This window comes from Aristolochia californica, unplaced genomic scaffold (assembly GCF_029961685.1).
Source record: "Aristolochia californica isolate CCGP_79_NKW_82.1479 unplaced genomic scaffold, dmAriCali1.0.hap1 SCAF_13, whole genome shotgun sequence".
Lineage (NCBI taxonomy): Eukaryota > Viridiplantae > Streptophyta > Magnoliopsida > Piperales > Aristolochiaceae > Aristolochia > Aristolochia californica.
In genome coordinates this window covers 1,935,238-1,954,794 of record NW_027181804.1, presented here as the reverse complement: position 1 = coordinate 1,954,794, position 19,557 = coordinate 1,935,238, and the positions used below count along the sequence as shown (strand labels likewise).

Sequence of the window (19,557 nt, the reverse complement as noted above, 5' to 3'; positions counted from 1 at the left end):
CAAATCCCACAACAAGAAGACATAAGCAACGAGTGTTTTGTTTCTTTAAAAGCTGAAGCAATCAAGAATTAAAGTTGAGTTCTTTTTTTAGTTCAGATTATAAGTCGAACTCATCTTAGAATTAACAAGCTGTAGTTAAGAATGGAAGGACAAACAGAGCAACATAATCAACAAGGCATAATTACATAGGCCAGCTTCCATACGGTTCCTGAGGTATATGTTCTGAAAATTCAGAAAACACTACCATTTTTCTTTCACGGCCAAAAGCTGTGCTGAGGCTTTCCCCAGGTAGCAAAATAATAATCAAGAGCACGTATGATCGAAACCCTCCGATGCCACAGGTGGCATCTAAGACAAAAGCTCCTCCATTTTCTTTGCATTCTCCTTCTCAGTTTCAAATCCTACCTACCCCACTCAAAATCCACACCAGAACGTGGACTGGCGTTGTTTGTTCGGACAGATTCGTCTGGCCTGATGGTATTTCCGAAAGCATTCCACCCCAAAAGATACGGCACGATAAACTGCATGCAACCATCCAGACCACGTCAGGAAGCCCCGTTTTGAGCGAGAGACAAATTCAAGTTGCAGTACAAGAGAAGCAAAAATGTGGCTACTTACGTTGAACGCGGATACAAGAACAGTGAATTCTGCTTTAGCAATGGGGATGTAAATGCTCTCATCCACATTCAAAAGCCTATTTTGAACACCTGACATAAAATCACAGTAGGAGAGCAGTTAGGGCCACATATGACCATCTCTACACACAAAATTAAACGATCCCCAACCTGGTTTACTTTCACCTATGTTAACGATATTACAAAGTTACAGATTTAGGCCTATTAGAAGCATATGGTTGTAATTGCCTATGCGTGCACCATTAAACATGGCACACGAGACAATTGCAGGAAACCACCCCGACCATTGAACTCACGGCAGTTAAATCCAGTCTGGTTCAATAACCAGTTCCATTTAGTATAACCCAAAAAAGTCAGCATTCAAAAAGTGATATCAGAATGAACATCTGTCTGTACAAGTCATTTTGTTTTGACAACACTTATCTTGGTGGGTCTTCACATGCTACAGAGTCTGTTCAATGGATTGGGTTTTCACCGGGGCAAGTGAAGCCACCACCCCGCAAAAATAAAAAAAAATAAAAAAATGGAATAAATCAAATGCCATGCTTAATATAAGCAACTAGACGAAAGAGAGAAGAAATCCTCAAGCCTTGTTAAACAACCAAAATAACATGGATCACTTTCAGTGAGAATGAGAGACCAATATGGTATTTCTTTAGTTTCCCAATCATACCCATAGTGACTGAGAATATGCAGCAGTAAGGCCTTTATGCAATCTATAATTAAAGAATTGAAATTACTCATTTCAAACACAAATAGATCCTTTTCCAAAAAGCGAAAAAAAAAACTCTCACACACAAATATGGATCAATCAAAATTGAAAATAACATAAAGGCATGCAAATTTTGAGAAGACTTCACTTAGATTAAAGAAGTGGCCGCTGCCATCCGGAAGGGGTTCAATTCTCAAAAGCTTCCTGACCTGCCCTTCTTCACTGATATAAAAGGAAAACAGCGCATAAATAAACCATGTTCAGCAGCGATGACATACAACAAACAATGACACAAGCAATAATAAATGTTACTTCCTTTTTAAAGAAATAAGTGAATAAATATTCTAGCTTTATAGTATCAACTATTACTATTTTTGTTTTTTTAAAGAAAGGTAAATAGCTTTATTACTAGAAAGAAAAAATTACATTAGAGTCTTATAGCTTAAAGCTTAAGGATAAAAATAATACAAGGCCCAAGTCCAAAGCTTAAAGCTGGTGAGAGCTGCGAGTCACTAATTGGGGGTGAGAGACAAGCCTCTTTTGCCAATTGGTCAACATATGAGTTAGCTGATCTTAATGTGTGCTACACCAAATGTGAGAATATTTTTGGCTACACCAAATATATCTTGAGGTCCAAACCCACAGGCAGGGTACAGTCAAGATGCTTGTTAAGAAGCAAAGTAAACAAAAGGAACAAGTAATCCACCATCCAAGAGATGATGCTGTCAAGGTGACATGACGAGCGCTTTGCACCATCAACACTTACCATCATTAAATAGTCTGCATGTCCATCAGCCCAATAAGAATCGGTTTAGTAACACTTAACTTGCCTTCTTTACATTTTTCAAGTTGTTCCAAGACATTTAAAACATTTTCATAGCAGAACTAGAAGTTCTTCAATGCTTACATATCAGCTTCATTTTTTTTCTTTCCTAATGCTTTAATTGGCACCTTGTCTCTTTCTTGATCCTTCTTTCATAGCAGAACTAGAAGTTCTTCAATTCTTACATATAAGCTTCTTCTTTTTTTTCTTTCCTGATGCTTTAATTGGCACCTTGTCTCTTTCTTGATCCTTCTTTCATAGCAGAACTAGAAGTTCTTCTATGCTAACATATCAGCTTTTTTTTTCTTTTTTCTTTTTTTGCTTTTCTGATGCTTTAATTGGCACCTTGTCTCTTTCTTGATCCTTCTCTTCCTTGGTCCCTAATCTTTCAACCCACAACAAAATATGCACCCCAATCTTTCCTTCTCTTAAATGGAATTGTCTTAGTTAGAATTTAGATCAATAGAGCATTTGCAAATGAGCTGAGCATAAGTTTTTGTCTCTTTTAATAAGAAAAGCTATTGAACAAGCACTAAAAGTTAGCTGGTAAGCATTATTATTTGGACAGTCAAAAGAGTTTTTGACATTTTATTCGAGTTATTTTACATTGTAGTTTCTTGAGGTCTCTACCAACTGCTTACAGTGAGACATGGATAAACTATAACACCTAGTTCTAATTTCATCCAATTTCCAGCTTACCCTTCAGGTATCGATAATACATTGATAATACAGATTTAACCTTAAGGAGCAGTGGCAGTAAAGAATCGACCACAGTTCCATCCACAAGTGCCATATGTAAAACATGCTAGTTGAACATCTGCAAGTGGGCGAATCTCTTTAATACTGCATGATTCTTTCAGTTATCATTTTCAAATTCTGAAATTGTTTATGTACAGACCTGATAAACCAACATTTTTCTAATTGAGCAATATAAGGGTCTGGAATGGTTAAGAAAACAGCAACCTAAGTAGCCTGTTTTTCTATATAGTTTGCTAAAGAGGGAGTCTCTCACAATCATTTAATCATGGGAACCTCCTTCCCTTTTTAAGCCGGGGAATCTTCCCCTTCTGTATCATGTGTAATATTTCCTGTGTTGAGTAACATCCACCACCAATTCTCAAAGAAAAATTTAATAACATGTATTTCTTACTGAAGCAAATGGTAGGAGTAAAAAATTACCTCTTTCCTTTGTTAGGGTCATGAAAAAATTCACAAGAATCTTTAGCACCAAGACCCATTAAAGATCCAATTTCAGCAATTGACAATGAAAACACCTAAAGAGAGCCAACAAGAATTAGCACAGCATGAGTTTGATCTTGGCATACGAGTTTTCTATTCTGTAGAAACCAAAAAAATGAGTTCGCGTTCCCAATAAGGTTTCAAATCTGCTCTTCATGCTGACATCAGCCTATAAACAATCAAATGCAACCCAAAACTGTCTTCCTAAATACCTCCACAAAGCTCGGTCACAGAAAAAGGCATATAGATGGCCACAGAGAAATATTTCTACTCGAAAAGCAAAACTACATCAAGCAGCATCCTGACTCACCTGCTTCCTACTCCAGTCGTACTGTCTTAACCCCGCCGCAGGGGCAAACTGTAGTAAAATAAACCCCTCCTTCGAAACCTTGTATGCTCCAGACTACACAAATGAACAAGTGGAGCATCGTCAATTAAAAAGGACATATTCAAGAATTACTCATTTACAGAGTTCCCAAGCTTTTACAGCTGATCATGATAAACGCATACGGACCGAGTTCTTACAATTGAGTACTGAGATAGCGGTCAACATACATCTAAAGGAACAAATTCCGGCGCTTTGGGGTCTACTGTTAGAGCTGCCTTGCCTTTATAAATGGAGTAACCAACAAATACCTTTGGAGGGAAAGCTGAGAAGACAAAGAGTATGTAAGCACATTAATTTGCAAAAGTAAGTACAAAAAGAGCACGGAAGCAGAAAAAAGACCTCCGAGGGGTTGCCGAGAGGAGGGGCTTTCGTTGGGTGAGGAAAACTTTCGTTGTTCGTAGTACTCGGAGCGCTTGCATGTTACAGAAAACTTGTTCCTAGTGTTACAAAATGGACGATTTTTCAGATAGGTTCGTGGGAACACCAACGACAGAGCGGGATTTTGAAGAGGCGGAGAGCAAGGTAGAGGGTACATACTGGAGAGTGTCTGTAACATAAAGAGAAAAAGGGTTTTGGATGGGTTTTATCGGAGATTTTTGGGTTGCAGTGGTCAAGAAACGCAGGTTTTTGGACAGACGCGCAGCCAACTTTTGGTGTGGACAGCAAAATGGGCCAAATCTTCAGACGAAGAGCTGTAATTTGAACTTCCTTTGGACAACTAAGGAGTCAGAATTTAGAGTGGCTCAGCATTATAAACATTCTATATGGTAAGGTTAAATTTCTTAACGTGGTTACAAAAATTATTTTCTTTGAACAATCTTTAACAATTAAAAAGTAAAACTTCTCTTGATTCAATAAATGTTTCTAAAATATATTTTTAAAACTTCGCCACAAGATCTTGAACAAACCTGACCTTGAACAAATTAGTAAAATATTTCTCTTTTTCCAAAAATTCAACACTTTTATTTAATTCTATCTAGATATAGTTTTTCTTCCGTTATCACTAAACTCATGTCCACTTCTCTTGTTTGTTAAAAGGTTTTTATTTATTCAGCTTACTATTACATTTTTATTTTTAAAACTAATGATTGTGTATTTGATCCTCAAGTTGAAACCAAGTTGTTGCCCGATGTATAATTCCTGAAGAAACGGGAGGGAAGGTATTAAAACATCAAACGGAAAAGAGACGTTGAGCTCGTCGGGGAGACGAAGTCGAGAAGACGAACAGTAAACAAATAAAATTGATTTCTCATACATGACTTTACAAATTATAACTTAGGGTTATATACAAAGAAGAAGGGTAAAATGGTAAAAATATAAATATTACAAAATAATAAAATAATAACATTCTAATACTCCCCCTCAAGGTGGCTTGTAAATGTCCTTGACAGCCATCTTGGACAACAACAAAAAAAGGTGGGTAGAAGGGAGAGGTTTAGTAAACATGTTGGCTAGCTGGTACTGAGAACGAATGGGAAGTAACTTGAGGACTCCCGAAGTAACACGTTCACGAACAAAATGACAATCAATCTCAATATGTTTGGTGCGCTCATGAAATGTAGGGTTAGAAGCAATGTGTATTGCAGCTTGATTGTGGCAGTAGAGCAGCGCAGGAGAGTCAACTTTGACTTGAAAATCTTGAAGAAGTTGTTGTAACCAAATAAGTTAACTGGCAGTGGAAAAAAAGCTCAATATTCAGCTTCGGCGGAGGAGCGGGAGACGGTGGTCTGCTTTTTGGCCTTCCAATAGACCAAAGAATCACCAATGAAGATGCAACAGCCTGTAGTAGATCGACGAGAATCAAGGCATGATCCCCAATCAGCATCAGAGTAAGCGCGTACTTGCAAGGAAGAAGTAGAAGAAAACAACAAACCTTGACCAGGACTGGTCTTGAGATAACGAAGCAAGTGATGTACTGCTTGGAGATGAGGAAGACGGGGTTGGGCAACAAATTGAGTGAGCTTGTGAACGGCAAAAGTAATGTCGGGGCGAGATAAAGTGAGGTAAAGAAGTTTCCCAACAAACCGCCGATAGTGGGTTATATCAAGAAGCTTGGGATCCATGGGAATACTAGTGGGTTTACAAGCTAGGTAACCTGAGTCTACAAGTAATTGTAAGGTGTAATGGCGTTGAGAAAGCACAATACCAGCCTTGGACTGAGCAATTTCAAGACCAAGGAAGTGCTTAAGACAACCAAGATCCTTGAGCTTGAACTGAGTATGCAGAAATTGTTTGAGCTCATCAATAACACTAGATGAAGGGCCAGTAAGGATGATATCATCCACATAAACCAGGAGGGCGACAAAGGAGGAGCCATGTCCTTTTGTGAAAAGAGAGTAATCGGATTTCGATTGAAGAAAACCAAAGGTGATTAAAACGTGAGAAAATTTTGAGTACCATTGGCGCGAAGCCTGTTTGAGACCATAAAGGGACTTGTGAAGTTTGCAAACTAGTTTGTTGTGAGAGGAAGATGACTCCCCCTGTCGAAGGTAGCCAAGAGGGAGATCCATATAGATTTCTTCAAAAAGATCACCATGTAAAAGGCGTTATTGACATCAAGTTGAGCGAGATGCCAACCATGGGAGGCAGTAAGAGCAAGAAGAACCTTCACAGTTACTAATTTGGCTACTGGAGAAAAAATGTCGACAAAGTCCAAACCTTCTTGTTGGGTATAGCCTTTAGCTACCAAACGAGCCTTATGTCGCTCAAGAGAATCATCAGAGTTAAGTTTGATTTTATAAATCCATTTGCATCCAATGGTATGTTTATCAGGGGGCAGAGGAGTGACGGTCCAGGTGTTGTTTACTTCCAGAGCGGCCAACTCGTCACGCATAGCCAACCTCCATTCAGGACACTTCACTGCTTGATGATAATATTGAGGTTCAACCTGAGAAGAGAGACTGAGTGCAAAGTGTTTGTGGGAATCAGAAAGGGCATGGTAAGAGATGGAGTTAGAGATTGGATAAGGCTGAGAGAGTGAAACAGATGGAAGAGAACCAACAAGTAAATTACAGTGATAATCCTGTAAGTAATGAGGTGGATGAGTCTTCCTAGTAGATGTGTGAAGGAGAGCACTAGCGGATGAGGAAGGAACAAGTGTGGGAAGATCATGAGGTGGATGACCATCAATTGGAATATCAGAAATAACGGGGGGAAGAAGGAATAGGGAAAGAATTGAGGTCGGGAAAAAGATGAGCTAGGAGGGAGGAGTGAGGCAGAACTAAATCAGGAAAGGGATCAGTAAGTTGATCTGAACGTGTGATAGTATGGAAAGGGAAAACCTCCTCATGGAACACGACATCTCTGGAAAGGAAAACCTGTTTGGTTTCCACATCATAGAATTTATAACCTTTCACACCAGCTGGATAACCAAGAAACACACAAACCTGAGCACGAGGGTGAAACTTAGTGCGATGAGCAGCTAAGGTGGAAACAAAGGCTAAACAGCCAAAGACGCGGAAGATGGAATAATCAGGAGAAGTGTTATAGAGCAAATGGAAGGGGGTGATATGGCGTAAGAGAGGAGTGAGATTATAAGAAAGTTGTAATAAGAATACACTCGGTCCAAAAAGGGACGGAGATGCGGGATTGAAAAAACAACGATCGAGCCACATTCAAAAGGTGTTGATGTTTACGTTCAACAACCGAGTTTTGCTGAGGCCTTTCAACACATGAGAACTGGTGCAAAACTCCTTGAGTTTGAAAAAAGTCAACAAAGGATAACCCAGGGGCATTATCAAATCGAAAAACCTTGATTTTGGCATTAAACTGTGTAGAAACCATGTTAAAAAAATACGGTATCACAGAGATAGCATCAGATTTAGTCTTCAATAGATAAATCCAAGTAAATCTAGTACAATCATCAACAAGAGTTAGGAAAAAACGATGACCAGTATAAGAAACGGTTTGATATGGTCCCTAAATATCACAATGCACAAGATCAAAAGGAGATGCTGACAAATGATTATGAGATTCAAAAGATAATCTACGTTGTTTAGCGAGAGGACAAATATAACAAGGATCGGATTTATGTAATCTAGTTACATCACAGTTTAATTGATCCTTCAAAAAATCAAGTCTCTTAAAAGAAATGTGTCCTAACCTATTATGCCAAACATGGGCAGAAATATTGTTAACAAAAACATAATTCAAATTTTGAGCACTGAAGACGTAGAGATCTTGGATTTTGTCACCCTTGCCAATCGTCCTCTGGGTGGAGAGATCCTGGATAACAAAACAATCAGGAAGAAAACTTATTGTGAGGCTAGAGTTAGTAACTAAAGCACTAACAGAGATCAAGTTGAATTTGAATCGAGGAACAAACAGTATGTCTTTAAGCATAAGGTGAGAATGCAATTTAATATCACCAGCAAAGTGGACCAAAAACTGAGAATTATTGGGTAAAGTAACAGTAGTGTGTGGGATAGCATGCAAGGAAACAAAAACATGAGCGTGAGAGCAGATATGCCTAGTGGCTCCTGAGTCTACAATCCATGATTGAGATGAAGAAATTAGAGGATTTAAAGTTACAGAAAAACAAGTATCTGCCAAGTAGTTGGATGTAGAAGATGTCGGAGCAGTAGTGACTATTGCTGAACTATGCAGGTGTGAAGAAAGCATTGACATGAGTTGTTGATATTGAGTAGGGTCCAGATTCTGAACAAAACTTCCAACAGAAGGAGAACCTTGGTTATCATTAGCAATAAAAACTTGATGAGCAGCAGCATGAGGATGTTGGTTGGTTTTGGGTGCGGGGCCAAGCGGATAGCCATAGAGTTTGAAACAACGAGCGATAGTATGACCGGCAAGCTTGCAATGAGTACAATAATATTTGTCCTTGTTTTGATTCCGAGGAGCACTGTAAGTCTGATTCCGATGAGCATTGTAATTCGGATTTCGGGGGGCACTGTAAGTGGATTGAAATCTCTGAGATGACTATGAGCCAGGTTTATGAATTTTTGTGTTCCCAGATTTAATCGTAAAAGCCATCGTGTCAGTGGGAGTATGCGAACCCGAGGCTTGAGTAGTCTTCCTTTGCTGTTCCTCTTGGACAACCAGAGAAAAAACACGATTAATAGGGGGCATCAGATCCATGAGGAGCAGCTGACCACGAACTTGGGAGAAAGAGTCATCAAGGCCCATTAAGAATGACATGATATACTCCATATGGTGGAAATCAGTAAGATTTTTAACGTCACCACACGAGCATGTCCCACAAGAGCAATTAGGGCGGTAATTACTTAGTTCTTCCCAAATGGTTTTCAGTTTGGTGAAATAAGTGTTAACGGAATCCTTGTCTTGACGCAAGTTTATCAATTCTCGTTTAAGCTGAAAAATACGCGGGTCGTTGCGCTGTTGAAAACGATCCCGAAAGTCTAGCCACATTTCTCGGGCAGAAGCAGCAAAAATAACACTCGCAGAGATTTCCTTGGAAACCAAATTTAGGATCCAAGAGAGGACCATGTTATTATTCTGGGTCCAAGAGTTAAGCAAAATAGGATCAGCACTTTGAGGTTCAGGTATAGAACTATCGACAAAACCCACTTTGTTCTTCACGGATAAGGCGATCAACATCGCACGACTCCAACTGATGTAATTGTCACCGGTGAGCAGCTGCAAGACAAGAACTTGCCCGAGGCTGTCCGAGTGGTGAATATAATATGGGTTCGATGGTTCTTCAAAAATGGAACGAGACGAACTGGTACGAAAACTAGAATCGGAAGCCATCGTCGATGAGTAAGTCTCCATGGAGTACTGGTCGAAGCAGACCACCAATGCAACGCCAAAAAAAATCACGGAGAAATTAAAGCCAACAATGAACGTTGCGCCAACCAAACCAATCCAACACAAAGCTTAACACAAATCTTCCAACAAAACAGATCCAACACAAATATTTTCCCAAATGCCAATAGTGAAGGCTGCGCGAAAAAAATACCGTCGTGACCAGCCAGAAAAAAAATTTACCACTGCCAATAGTTTTGTAGCGCTTCAAAAAAATTTCGATCTACCACTGTCAATAGTTTCGTAGCTCATCGAGAACGGAAACGCCCAAACAGAAAATCGAATCGGCAGCGGAACCAGACGAAGAGAAAGAAAAAAAATTAGAAGAGGTACGAAAGCTAACCTCTTTACCGGGAAATAACCAACGGAGCCAACGGAGGGAGAAACCAGTCACTGCAGAATGCCGATGGCCGAAAATAGGTCGCCGAAGGCTGGAAAGCTTCGCCGAAAATTCGTCTTCTCGATAACGGAACCAGACGAAATAAAATTAGAGGGACGAGGACTAACCTCTTTGCCAGGACGCCGATGGCCGAACCAGACGGAAAAAGAATCAACAGAGTGAGAACCACCGCTGCCGAACTCCGATGGCCGAAACCAGTTGTCGAAAATTTTGGGGAAAGAAACGAGGAGAGGTCCGTCGTCCGGAGATAATCAGAAAATGAGGATTAACTGCTCTGATACCATATTAAAACATCAAACGGAAAAGAGCCGTTGAGCTCGTCGGGGAGACGAAGTCGAGAAGACGAACAGTAAACAAATAAAATTGATTTCTCATACATGACCTTACAAATTACAACTTCGGGTTATATACAAAGAAGAAGGGTAAAATGGTAAAAACATAAATATTACAAAATAATAAAATAATAACATTCTAATAAAAGGGAAATCACTTTGCCGAGGCCAACTCTTTTCTGAGCAGCTTTGCTGCAGCAAACATGTTTGCCAAGGCCGGCTGAACTTACGTATACTTTCTGGTCTTGAGACCACTGTCTGGGTTCACCCATAGAGCATTCCTTTCAAGAACAGCAAGCATCTTGTGATTCGATCAGATATCTCTTCTACAATGGGAATTCTAGGAGAGTGGATATCATATCCTCCAGGCCTGATTCCAGCACCATATTTGACACCTTCCCGGAAAACAGAGAGAAGTTTCTCGTCAGACCTTGAATTTTCAATAGTAATCACATCAGCATCCATGTAAATGATAGAGTGGATGATGTCATTGAAGTTATCATAGCAGACATGGGTATGAATCTGTAATCAGATGACAGGGCGATCGTAATCAAATATTACCAGAGAAGGACGCAATGTAACTTCCATGGTTTGTCATATCGATCCCAAAATTGCATAGGTTCATATATATCGAGTTATGAAGTGACCAATACAAGCAGTTTCAGTCAAAAGCTAACCAACATATCTCATACGGGTAACATCTTTTGTTTTCGGTATTTATACCTATATAGATAGTACATCAATGTATCCTCTTTATTGGAACTTCTTATGCTAGTGCCATCCTGTAAATTGTGCAGTGAAAGGGAAAAGAAATAAAACCAAAAATATGATTACAAACATGAAATACTAGTTAACAGAAGGATGGAACTTAGAATAGGACATAGCAGCATCAAAGTATCTAAAACATATGATTGCTGAGTTCAGACATTCTTGATGGTGTTCAGTTTCTAAGGCAAGGATGTTCTCATAGTTTTCTTTTATAATGACATGGGTATATTAAGACAAAATGTACACCAAACTTCTAATGAAGAATGACATGTCTTCAGCATACAAGAAACAACAGTTTAAAAGGTTAAATAATAAAAAACAAGAGCAAAGGCAAGCGCAAAGGAACTAGCAGTTTACTTTGATGTTGAATTTAGGATCCCATGATAAAGAGCCTCAATCAAGGTGGTGAAGGAAGAGAGGAGGAAGAAGAGGAGAAGAAAAGAGAGGAAGAAAGCAGAAGAGAGGAGAAGAGAGAATAGGCTAGGGACGGATTTATGAGAAGAGGAGAGACTTCATGTTCTACCTCATACCTTGAGTTTCTTATTTATAGTTGTGGAAGGAGATTTACAATGACTATAATGCCCTTAGGGCTACAAGCTTTGTAAAGAAAAGGATATAAGTAAACATACATCATCTTACTTAATTACACCTTTGTGCCATCCTTATGAAAAACCATTTATTTACCTTATTTGCCACCTCTTGACGTGGGAGAGGAGTTTTCCCTTAATTTACATTTGTGTCACTTAAGTTGTGTCTTCCAACAATCGATATCAGAAGTACATGATATGGAATAAGCAATAAAAACTGGCTTATTGTAGACAAAAGCTTGTATCCATATGCAAGTTATAACACCAGCAAAAAGCAAACCTGAGTGGTATCATCCTTCACACCGCAGTTTGTAATTCTGAAGAAGTGAACAGCCTAATCAAGGTAGAAGTTCTGCTCTGACTTGCACAGTAGTACGCCTTCTTGTAGTGCAGCTTCATCAATATGGATCACCTGTATGAAAAGGAGGCATTGCAGATAACTCCAGAAATACTCCTAAAAATAAATATTTCACCAAAAAATTTGTGCTCGAAGTACAAAAATAGAACTCAATAAGAGTCTCACCTGGATCCCAGCAGCTTCTAAATATTCAATCGCTTTCTATTGCCAGGGAAATTTTGATAACATGTTTCATACTTAATGACAAGTATATTGGTGAGACCTTTGTAGACAGTAAAAAGAACCTCAGCATGCATATAATGAACAGACTACCAAAAGACCTAGGCTGGTCATCCCTCACAAAGGACCAATTCAGAATGGTGACAGGCCAAATGAGCATTCCCTTCATTGGACGGTTAGTCGTGCTCTGTGCTGCAGCTGACCAGAAAACTGTCATTGTCTTGGTCCTGCTGGCATCCGCATAGACGATAGGTGGTTTAACACAACATGAACCATATGACTGGACCCACCTATTAACAGTGAAAGCAAAGCCCTTTATTTGTACACCAAAGTATTCCACCATGTCATTCCTCTGCAGCAATCACACCAAATGTCAAAATGCAGTTAAAACCATAAGATGCCCAGCGTCATTAAATTTTACTCAGATTACGCCTCAGCTTCTCCATGTACACGAACATCTATGTCTAGCTCTTCCTGTAATTTAACTACTTTGCTAATCTCTTCTTTGACAGCTTTCACATATTCATCTTACTGAGATCCTGCAAGAAATGAACATTAAGTTCCGAATAGTGGGGGAAACTAGTTTATGGTGAAAGAACCAAGAAGAAATATATTTGAAACAAGATGGGACAAAACAAGAAATTTCACAAGGGTACCCACGTACCCATTAGCTGATTTTGTTGGTTCCACTTTGTCAATCCTTTTAAGTGAAGGTAAAATAGCAGGTTCTTTTATCTTTTTTAAAACGTAGTTGGTTATTTTTCATGATCAAATAATGGAATTCCAACATAGGCGTGCAGAAATTTTGAATTTGATCCCTAGTTTCTGAGAAAACTCACTTGTTTGCTTTGTATTCACCTCGGATTCTTCTAAGATCCATCTTTTGGGAAAAGATCCAATGGTTGGTGTTGGAAGATTTGGAAGGTTTAGCTTTTCTTGTTAAGCATGAAGTCTAAGCAGTCACAGGAGTTGCAGGGCGGTGATCAAAACCTCTCAAAGCAAAAGCCTAAAGTGTTACAAGATAAGAGAAGGAAGTTGATTAAAATCCCAGAAAGCAGGCAAAGAAGAAATTCTCTTCCCCCTATTTACTGTTCTTTGAACTGCTTTCATCGTTCACCCTAGAAGATGACTTTCTAGAAGCTTTGAGCAACAGCATTGGCAGAAAACAATTGCCCAAATAGATGATAAGTACAACAAGATCAAATTCTCTCCTCATAGATAGATAAAATGGTGGAATAAATTACAGATAGATGCTAAGGAGGGAATGTAGGATGTACCTCATCCTTCTCACCATTCAATGCCTTTGCCAAGGCATTCACCTCCAATAATTTTTTGTACAGAAAATGCCAACCAATACTTGACTTCATTGTCTAGCTTTGTTTCATTTTCTAAATCAACTGCAGTGTGTAGAAGGGAGCAAGAAGTGGAATTAAAAGTTTTCTACATATTAAATAGCCACATTCATATATTTGAGTAACAACGAGACAGAAAATGGCGGGCACAATAACCACACATACAAATAGAATAGCAAACAATGGATCTTACTAACTTCCATACTTAGCTATCATTAGAGTATGTCCCTATACCCTCAAACAAGAAAATAAAAGTAGAAAATGGAGCATACTACACGAATCAACCAGAATAGAGAAAAAAATTGCCGTTGTGGGTGACTCTTTCCTTATGAGGGCATGAAATTGCTAAAGTTTGAGATGATGATGATGATGACTTTATAATTCTGTAACCAACAAATTTGTAGTTAAAGAAGATGGAAAAGGGGCAAGAGTGAATTAGAGGACAACTTCGGTCAGACCAGGTTTCATTTCTTTCCCCTGAACTGTATGCACTGCTCCATCCAAACCTCTTCTGTTTGTCCATTTGAATCCAACTTAAAAGCAATGTATTATGAAAAAATGAACAAGAATGTAGTGAATGAATAACTTGGCAGTTTACCTTTGCCAACAATACTCGCAATTTCTTTTAGAGTCGCTAGAGAGGAGGCAAGATCATTTGCCCTGATATTTCGACAAGGAAAACCCAAGTTACGTATCAATTCAAGGGTCCCCACTCCATGAATCAGATCAAAGCCAATAGCAGAGACACCCTCCAATGCAGTCAAAGTCCTAACCCAGTAAAAAGGCGACTGTCACAAGAACCTAGAAAAAGCCTATTGGAAGTAACAACAACTAGAGACAGAGTGGCAATGACATTAAGTATACAGAAGCTGAATCTTTTTCAATTTGAGCACTTACCTCTGATACAGAGTGACAATGGCATTAGAACACAAACCATCCCATTCACATATAGGGTTTTCAGCATGTGATAAGGCTAGCTGGGAAAGCAGGGCCATTTAACAACCGAAAATAAGAGACTAGCCAGCTTGGGTTTGTCTCTTGTTAATGATTATTCTGAACTCGGACCATACAGAAGGTGAGCTCAAACTTGAGATATATCATGCGAACCCAAGCCAGCTCGCCTAGCTGGAAGAAGCATAAGGATCCAAGCCAAAGCCAAGAAATGTAGCTCCATTGCCCCAAAAAACATCCAATATAAGCTTCTAAAGTAATTTATGAAAAGATCAAAATCAAGGGAAATAGCTATTTCATTTGTTTTAATCTTCTTATTCCCGGACTCCCATCCTTTTTTATTTGACAATATATCTCCCACCTTACAAGAGGGTATTTAAAACTTTTCAAGCACACCCACCTGAGGAATTCTCTCTCTAAAGCTTCTGACTTTGCAATAGCAGTAGATAAGCAAGGATCAAGGAGAAATTTTAATTTGGAAGACGGAAACGAGTAGACGTTATTAGTGTAGCTTTTCTAACAGAGTGGAGTTTTCCTTTCCCAATTGCTAGTTTTCTCTCAAACCTTTGAACTACAGCTTTTTAGAGCGACCCATTAAAAGTGGGAGTCCAAGGTGGTGGAGTCGTGTGAGACTTCCCCCACCATGTTGAAGAGTATAGGAGATGAGAGATCACCTTTCCTAAACCCCTTTGAGCTTATGACAAAACCTTTGGCAGTATCATTTACAAGAACAGAGCAAAGAGGGAGAGGAGATGCTATTTTGATATCTAGTCCCTCTTGAACATTTTTAAGGAAGTTCCAATTTACTCAATAGAAAGCTTTCTCAAGATCTGTCTTCACAGTTTGGGGCCTCTTGTCCTTTTGGGAGTCAATGAGGTCATGAGTGAGTGATTAATGGATAGAACAGGTTTGGGGTATTTCCCCAAAGCCCGAGGGAGCCGCTCGCCGACCTTCCGTTCTTTCCGCAATTTCCGCGCTCTCCTTTTTCGTTTACGTCGAGGAAGAGGCACGAAAGTCAGAAAAAAAAGAAAAAGAAGAAAGCCATGAGGCTGTAAAACTAAAAAGTTTCTATGCACTTGTACAGAGACATTATGACAATGGAGCCATTCGCGGCTATTACGCTTCTGATGAAGCTAAATCTTCTCTTTCAGTCAAAAAAGAATCGTGAGCTACCACTTTCTTTATTACCTCCCTCGAGTCAGAGATTACACAAATCATATCCATGCTTCTAAATCAACCGATCGGACAGGCTCGGCAGACGCCGGAAAAAGTTAAGACCCGCCGGCGGCATCGGATGCCGAAACATCGGATGCCGCAGGAAGTAGAACCCCAGGGCTACGGCCACCATCTTCGGTGGGACCACGTACAACACCAGGGCCACCCATAGACACACGAATATAAACATTTTCGTGGCCCGGGGGTCACGCCAGCTCACTAACGCTTGCATTCTCTCCCCTTGCGTCGCCACGTCTCCCAGGACGGTCTGTATCCTCGCTGCCAGCACTCGCAGCCGGTCGTAACGAGCCCGGACGATGTCCGGCGGTTTGTTACTCGGGACCGGGTCGAACTCCTCGTCCAGCTCGTCCGGGTCGACCGAGTCGGCCTGCGAGAGCCGGATATCCATTCCGGCCGGAATTTTAGGCTTGAACCGGTAGTACCAGGCGCCGACAAGGAACACGTAGAGGAAAACCGTGGGCACGATCAGTTCCGGGTACCAGACGAGAACCAGATAGAGCGAGTGGACCAGCACGGTGGTGACGGGGTTCCGCCACCGTTTGATATCGTCCATCCATCTCGCCAGCCCGATGACCCACGCCAGCACGGCCAGGATCCTGAACCAATTCGCTTTGCTCTTTCTCATGCTCCAGGCGTGGGAGTCGGCGTCCAGCATGTACCGGACCACCTCGTATCCGAGCGGAGGTTCGGACCGGGCGAGCCAGGCCGCCACCATCCTAGTGGCGGCACCGCGCAGCGCCTCCTGCTGCGCCACCCCGAGAGGGCGGAGGTAATGCATTCGTGGGAGCGGGGGCTGCCCATAGATGGCACACGTGTCGGGTAGCAGCGACGGGCAGGCGAACCGGATGGCCAATTCGATCTCTCCCATCTTCTTGACGCCGGATCTCAGGAGCACGAGGAGCGGATACGAGTTCGTGTACACTCGGTTGCTCTCGAGGGTTGATACGCGGATCCGGACCTTGCCGATCCGATAATCGGGTTTGTCCTCCCCGAACATCCGCCAATTGTCAAACACTCCGACGGTGAGGACGGTGCAGGGGTCGTAGACCTGCCAGGTATACTGCTCGTTCCACCTCGGGTCGAAGCTGTCGGTTATGGTTCTGGTCCGGACCCATTTCTTCCCGTACTTGGCGACGCAGTATGCGTCGGTGGACCCTTTGGCTCCGCCCCCTCCTTTCGTCTTCATCGGCAGCAAAGCTCGTGCGCCCAGGATCCCCAGCTCCAGCACCCCGACCGCCGGCTTCCACAGCTGCTTCGCCGTCGGGCGGAAGTCACTGCATACGTGTGCGGCCTCGTCGAGCACGTGATACCCGCCCTCTAAGCACAATCTCAGGTGGATCCGTCCCCCGTACATGTTGGGCCCGCCGTCCAGGTTGAACCATTTTGAAGCCACGTGGCGCTCATCAAGCCGTTGTTCGATTGTGCTGATGGGAATGATGACATGCCCCAGTAAAGCCGCTTCCTTGACCGTCCGATCTTCAACCAAGATGATAATTTGGTCTTCGAGAGGCTCCCCCGCGACGAAGATGAGATCCTCGTGCCAGGAGAAGGAGGAGCAATGGTGGCTCGCGGAGCTGGACCGACGGGTGCGGGCGGATTGGAACCCGATCTGGGCTTTAACGCGGACGTCCGGGGGAGATGAAGAGTGAACCTGGAGGTCCTGGGATTCGATGACGGAGACCCGGAGGTACCAGAGCTTGGGCGACTGGTAGACCTTGGACCGGGTGTGGGCCACGTACTGAGCATCGGAGTTCCAGGACTCCGGGAAGGCGTCGTCGGCCTGGGTCCCGATCCAAACAGAGAGCATGATGTCGCCGGAGACGTGAGATCCATTTACGTGGCTCCGGTCGTCGGCTCCTTCTAATCGGTACCACTGGGGCGCCAGCGGGCTGTCGGGCGGATCTCGGATAGGAACGTCCGACAAGTCGAAGCAGACCCCGCCCAAGAACGAGTCCGTGGGTCCGTCCCAGACCGAGATCTCCAACGTGGATCCGACAGAATTCTGGGAAAGCGCGAAGACCTGGTGCCACTCCGGGCAGGGCTCGCCGGTGCGGTGGTAAATCGCCGGCTTGGACCGCGGGAAGTGAGTTCCGGCTCGGATTTTCACGTAGGTGTTTTCGCTGGCTATCACGAGTCCCCGCGCTTTGACGATCCTCACGAAGAGGTACTGCATGGGCTCGACGAGATGGTGGGAAGGGATTCGTTCCGAGTCCATGAATCGGGTGGGGATGACTCGCGGCGCGAAGTCACAGTTCGGCCGCCGGAGCCCTTTGACACGCTCGGTTGTCGCTGGGGCTGTTCCCGACTGCATCTTCCTTACTACCGGCGAATGCTCGTGCAACTCTTCCGGGACCGGAACGGGCGCAGGAGGTTCCGGCGGGCCCACCATCGGGGGCGGCAGGTCTTCCTCCATAACGTTCATTGCCGGCGCGTCATTCGTCTCTAATGCGGCTTCTGTCGGGACAGGGCAAACAGTCCTCTCGTTTCCCACTGGCTCTGGCTGTAACGGCGGAGGTGACTCCGGCTCTTTCTCTGGCACAACTTCCGGCTTCTGCTCCTCGATGAAGAGCTCGTCGTAGTAATAAATCCTCAGCCCGAGCACACCCCGAATCCAGCTGAAAACGCTCTTCTTCTCTAACGTAAAATAAATGAGACCCTCTTCACCCTTCTTCGCGAACTGGGTCCCGTACAGCTTCACACGGCCTAGAAAATGGTTTCGCCTCCCGCTCCCACTCCCGGGCCTCTTATCGTTATAAACCTCGACTTCGAGCTCCTCGGCCTCCATCGTCTTGGGATCCACAACAAGGAATTCCAAGGCTTCGTTCCATACAGGATTGAGGTCTCTAACAATTGTCCGGGTCCGCTTTCTCTGCCCATCAAAATCCGCGACCACGTACGGGCTGGAACTCCCCTGGCCGTCCTTGGGCAACAGGTCGCGCGCTTCCACCACCTCCACCACCAGCCTCCTCACCGTCTGTACAGGACTCGACAACGCGACAGCCACCGCCGGGTGCGTTACCGTTACAGTCGGCGCTGCTGGGTGTGTCACCGTGACCGTTGCCGGGAGTGTCATAATCTCATCTTGATCAGAGAGAGGAAGAAAATAAAAAGTTACGTAGACAAAGAAGGGTGGGGAAAAGTCGGAAGGGACGACAGAGATGATGGTAAATAGGAGAGATTGTCACACACAACGGTAGCCTTTTGAATTAAGATTTTATTTCTTTTGCTTTTCGGTGGGTGGAGAGAGAGAGAGAGAGAGTATATATGCTGTTACATGTGTGTACATGCGATGTTGAAGGGGAGACTAGATTCTATTCCTCTGGGAGAAGCTTACTTTGTATCTCTTCTTTTTCTGCTTTGGTTGCTTGGGGAATTTTTCTTCAGTGTTGGGGGCTCACTTTCAACTTTTGTGGCTGAGTAGCAGATGCTCTCTTGCTCTGCTCTGCTCACTCTATACGGGGGAAGAGATGCCGAATGGCGACTGCAGAGAGGTGACACTATATCTACAGACTTTCTGGTTTCTTGATTCTACGCGTTCACTAGAAAGTGAGAAAGTAGAAAACAGGTAAATGGTACACGTGAGAGGGTGAGAGGATTGACTAAGTGGGCACCGGTGGGTCAGCTTCCTTGAGTGCACCTTCGTCCTCGGGTATAGAGACCAAGTTGGATGAGACGTTTGAAGAAAAATACAGTAAGCGACACAGAGACACCACCTGCAACCAATCTTCTTCTAATTTTTCACAACTGGTCTACTTTCTAGCCTTTAAGAATCCATA

At 42.7% G+C, this 19,557-nt stretch overlaps 4 protein-coding genes across 4 annotated transcripts; all 4 read right to left on the bottom strand.

Annotated features, from left to right (window-relative positions):
• Positions 1-68: 68 nt before the first annotated feature.
• Positions 69-4,475, bottom strand: LOC137948356 (single-stranded DNA-binding protein WHY1, chloroplastic-like). Its single transcript, XM_068794424.1, has 7 exons — positions 4,137-4,475; positions 3,965-4,059; positions 3,720-3,812; positions 3,350-3,444; positions 1,496-1,569; positions 619-707; positions 69-521 (listed from the first exon to the last, which is right to left on the bottom strand). Exons 1-7 carry the CDS (start codon positions 4,351-4,353, stop codon positions 402-404), a joined length of 783 nt encoding a protein of 260 aa, XP_068650525.1. The 5' UTR covers positions 4,354-4,475; the 3' UTR covers positions 69-401.
• A 4,257-nt stretch (positions 4,476-8,732) lies between these two features.
• Positions 8,733-9,524, bottom strand: LOC137948452 (uncharacterized). Its single transcript, XM_068794536.1, has one exon. It carries the CDS (start codon positions 9,522-9,524, stop codon positions 8,733-8,735), a length of 792 nt encoding a protein of 263 aa, XP_068650637.1.
• A 1,050-nt stretch (positions 9,525-10,574) lies between these two features.
• Positions 10,575-14,768, bottom strand: LOC137948451 (5-methyltetrahydropteroyltriglutamate--homocysteine methyltransferase 1-like). The gene is made up of 10 exons (XM_068794535.1): positions 14,682-14,768; positions 14,492-14,571; positions 14,193-14,362; positions 13,534-13,639; positions 12,775-12,781; positions 12,286-12,594; positions 12,189-12,224; positions 12,042-12,077; positions 11,946-11,999; positions 10,575-10,832 (listed from the first exon to the last, which is right to left on the bottom strand). Exons 1-10 carry the CDS (start codon positions 14,766-14,768, stop codon positions 10,575-10,577), a joined length of 1,143 nt encoding a protein of 380 aa, XP_068650636.1.
• An 871-nt stretch (positions 14,769-15,639) lies between these two features.
• LOC137948096 (protein QUIRKY) lies at positions 15,640-19,006 on the bottom strand. Its single transcript, XM_068794042.1, has one exon. It carries the CDS (start codon positions 18,852-18,854, stop codon positions 15,774-15,776), a length of 3,081 nt encoding a protein of 1,026 aa, XP_068650143.1. The 5' UTR covers positions 18,855-19,006; the 3' UTR covers positions 15,640-15,773.
• Between the last annotated feature and the right edge of the window lie 551 nt (positions 19,007-19,557).

Bases quoted from the DNA above. Each gene is read 5' to 3' on its own strand.
- LOC137948096 (XM_068794042.1), bottom strand. From the start codon at position 18,854: ATGACACTCCCGGCAACGGTCACGGTGACACACCCAGCAGCGCCGACT.
- LOC137948452 (XM_068794536.1), bottom strand. From the start codon at position 9,524: ATGGCTTCCGATTCTAGTTTTCGTACCAGTTCGTCTCGTTCCATTTTT.
- LOC137948451 (XM_068794535.1), bottom strand. From the start codon at position 14,768: ATGGAGCTACATTTCTTGGCTTTGGCTTGGATCCTTATGCTTCTTCCA. The intron at 14,363-14,491 runs GTAAGTGCTCAA...TTACTGGGTTAG, and splicing joins ATTGTCACTCTGTATCAGAG to GACTTTGACTGCATTGGAGG. The intron at 12,078-12,188 runs GTGAGACTCTTA...CTTTTCATACAG, and splicing joins TAGAAGCTGCTGGGATCCAG to GTGATCCATATTGATGAAGC.
- LOC137948356 (XM_068794424.1), bottom strand. From the start codon at position 4,353: ATGTTACAGACACTCTCCAGTATGTACCCTCTACCTTGCTCTCCGCCT. The intron at 4,060-4,136 runs GTCTTTTTTCTG...TTGTCTTCTCAG, and splicing joins CTCTCGGCAACCCCTCGGAG to CTTTCCCTCCAAAGGTATTT. The intron at 522-618 runs GTAAGTAGCCAC...GGTTGCATGCAG, and splicing joins TTCTTGTATCCGCGTTCAAC to TTTATCGTGCCGTATCTTTT.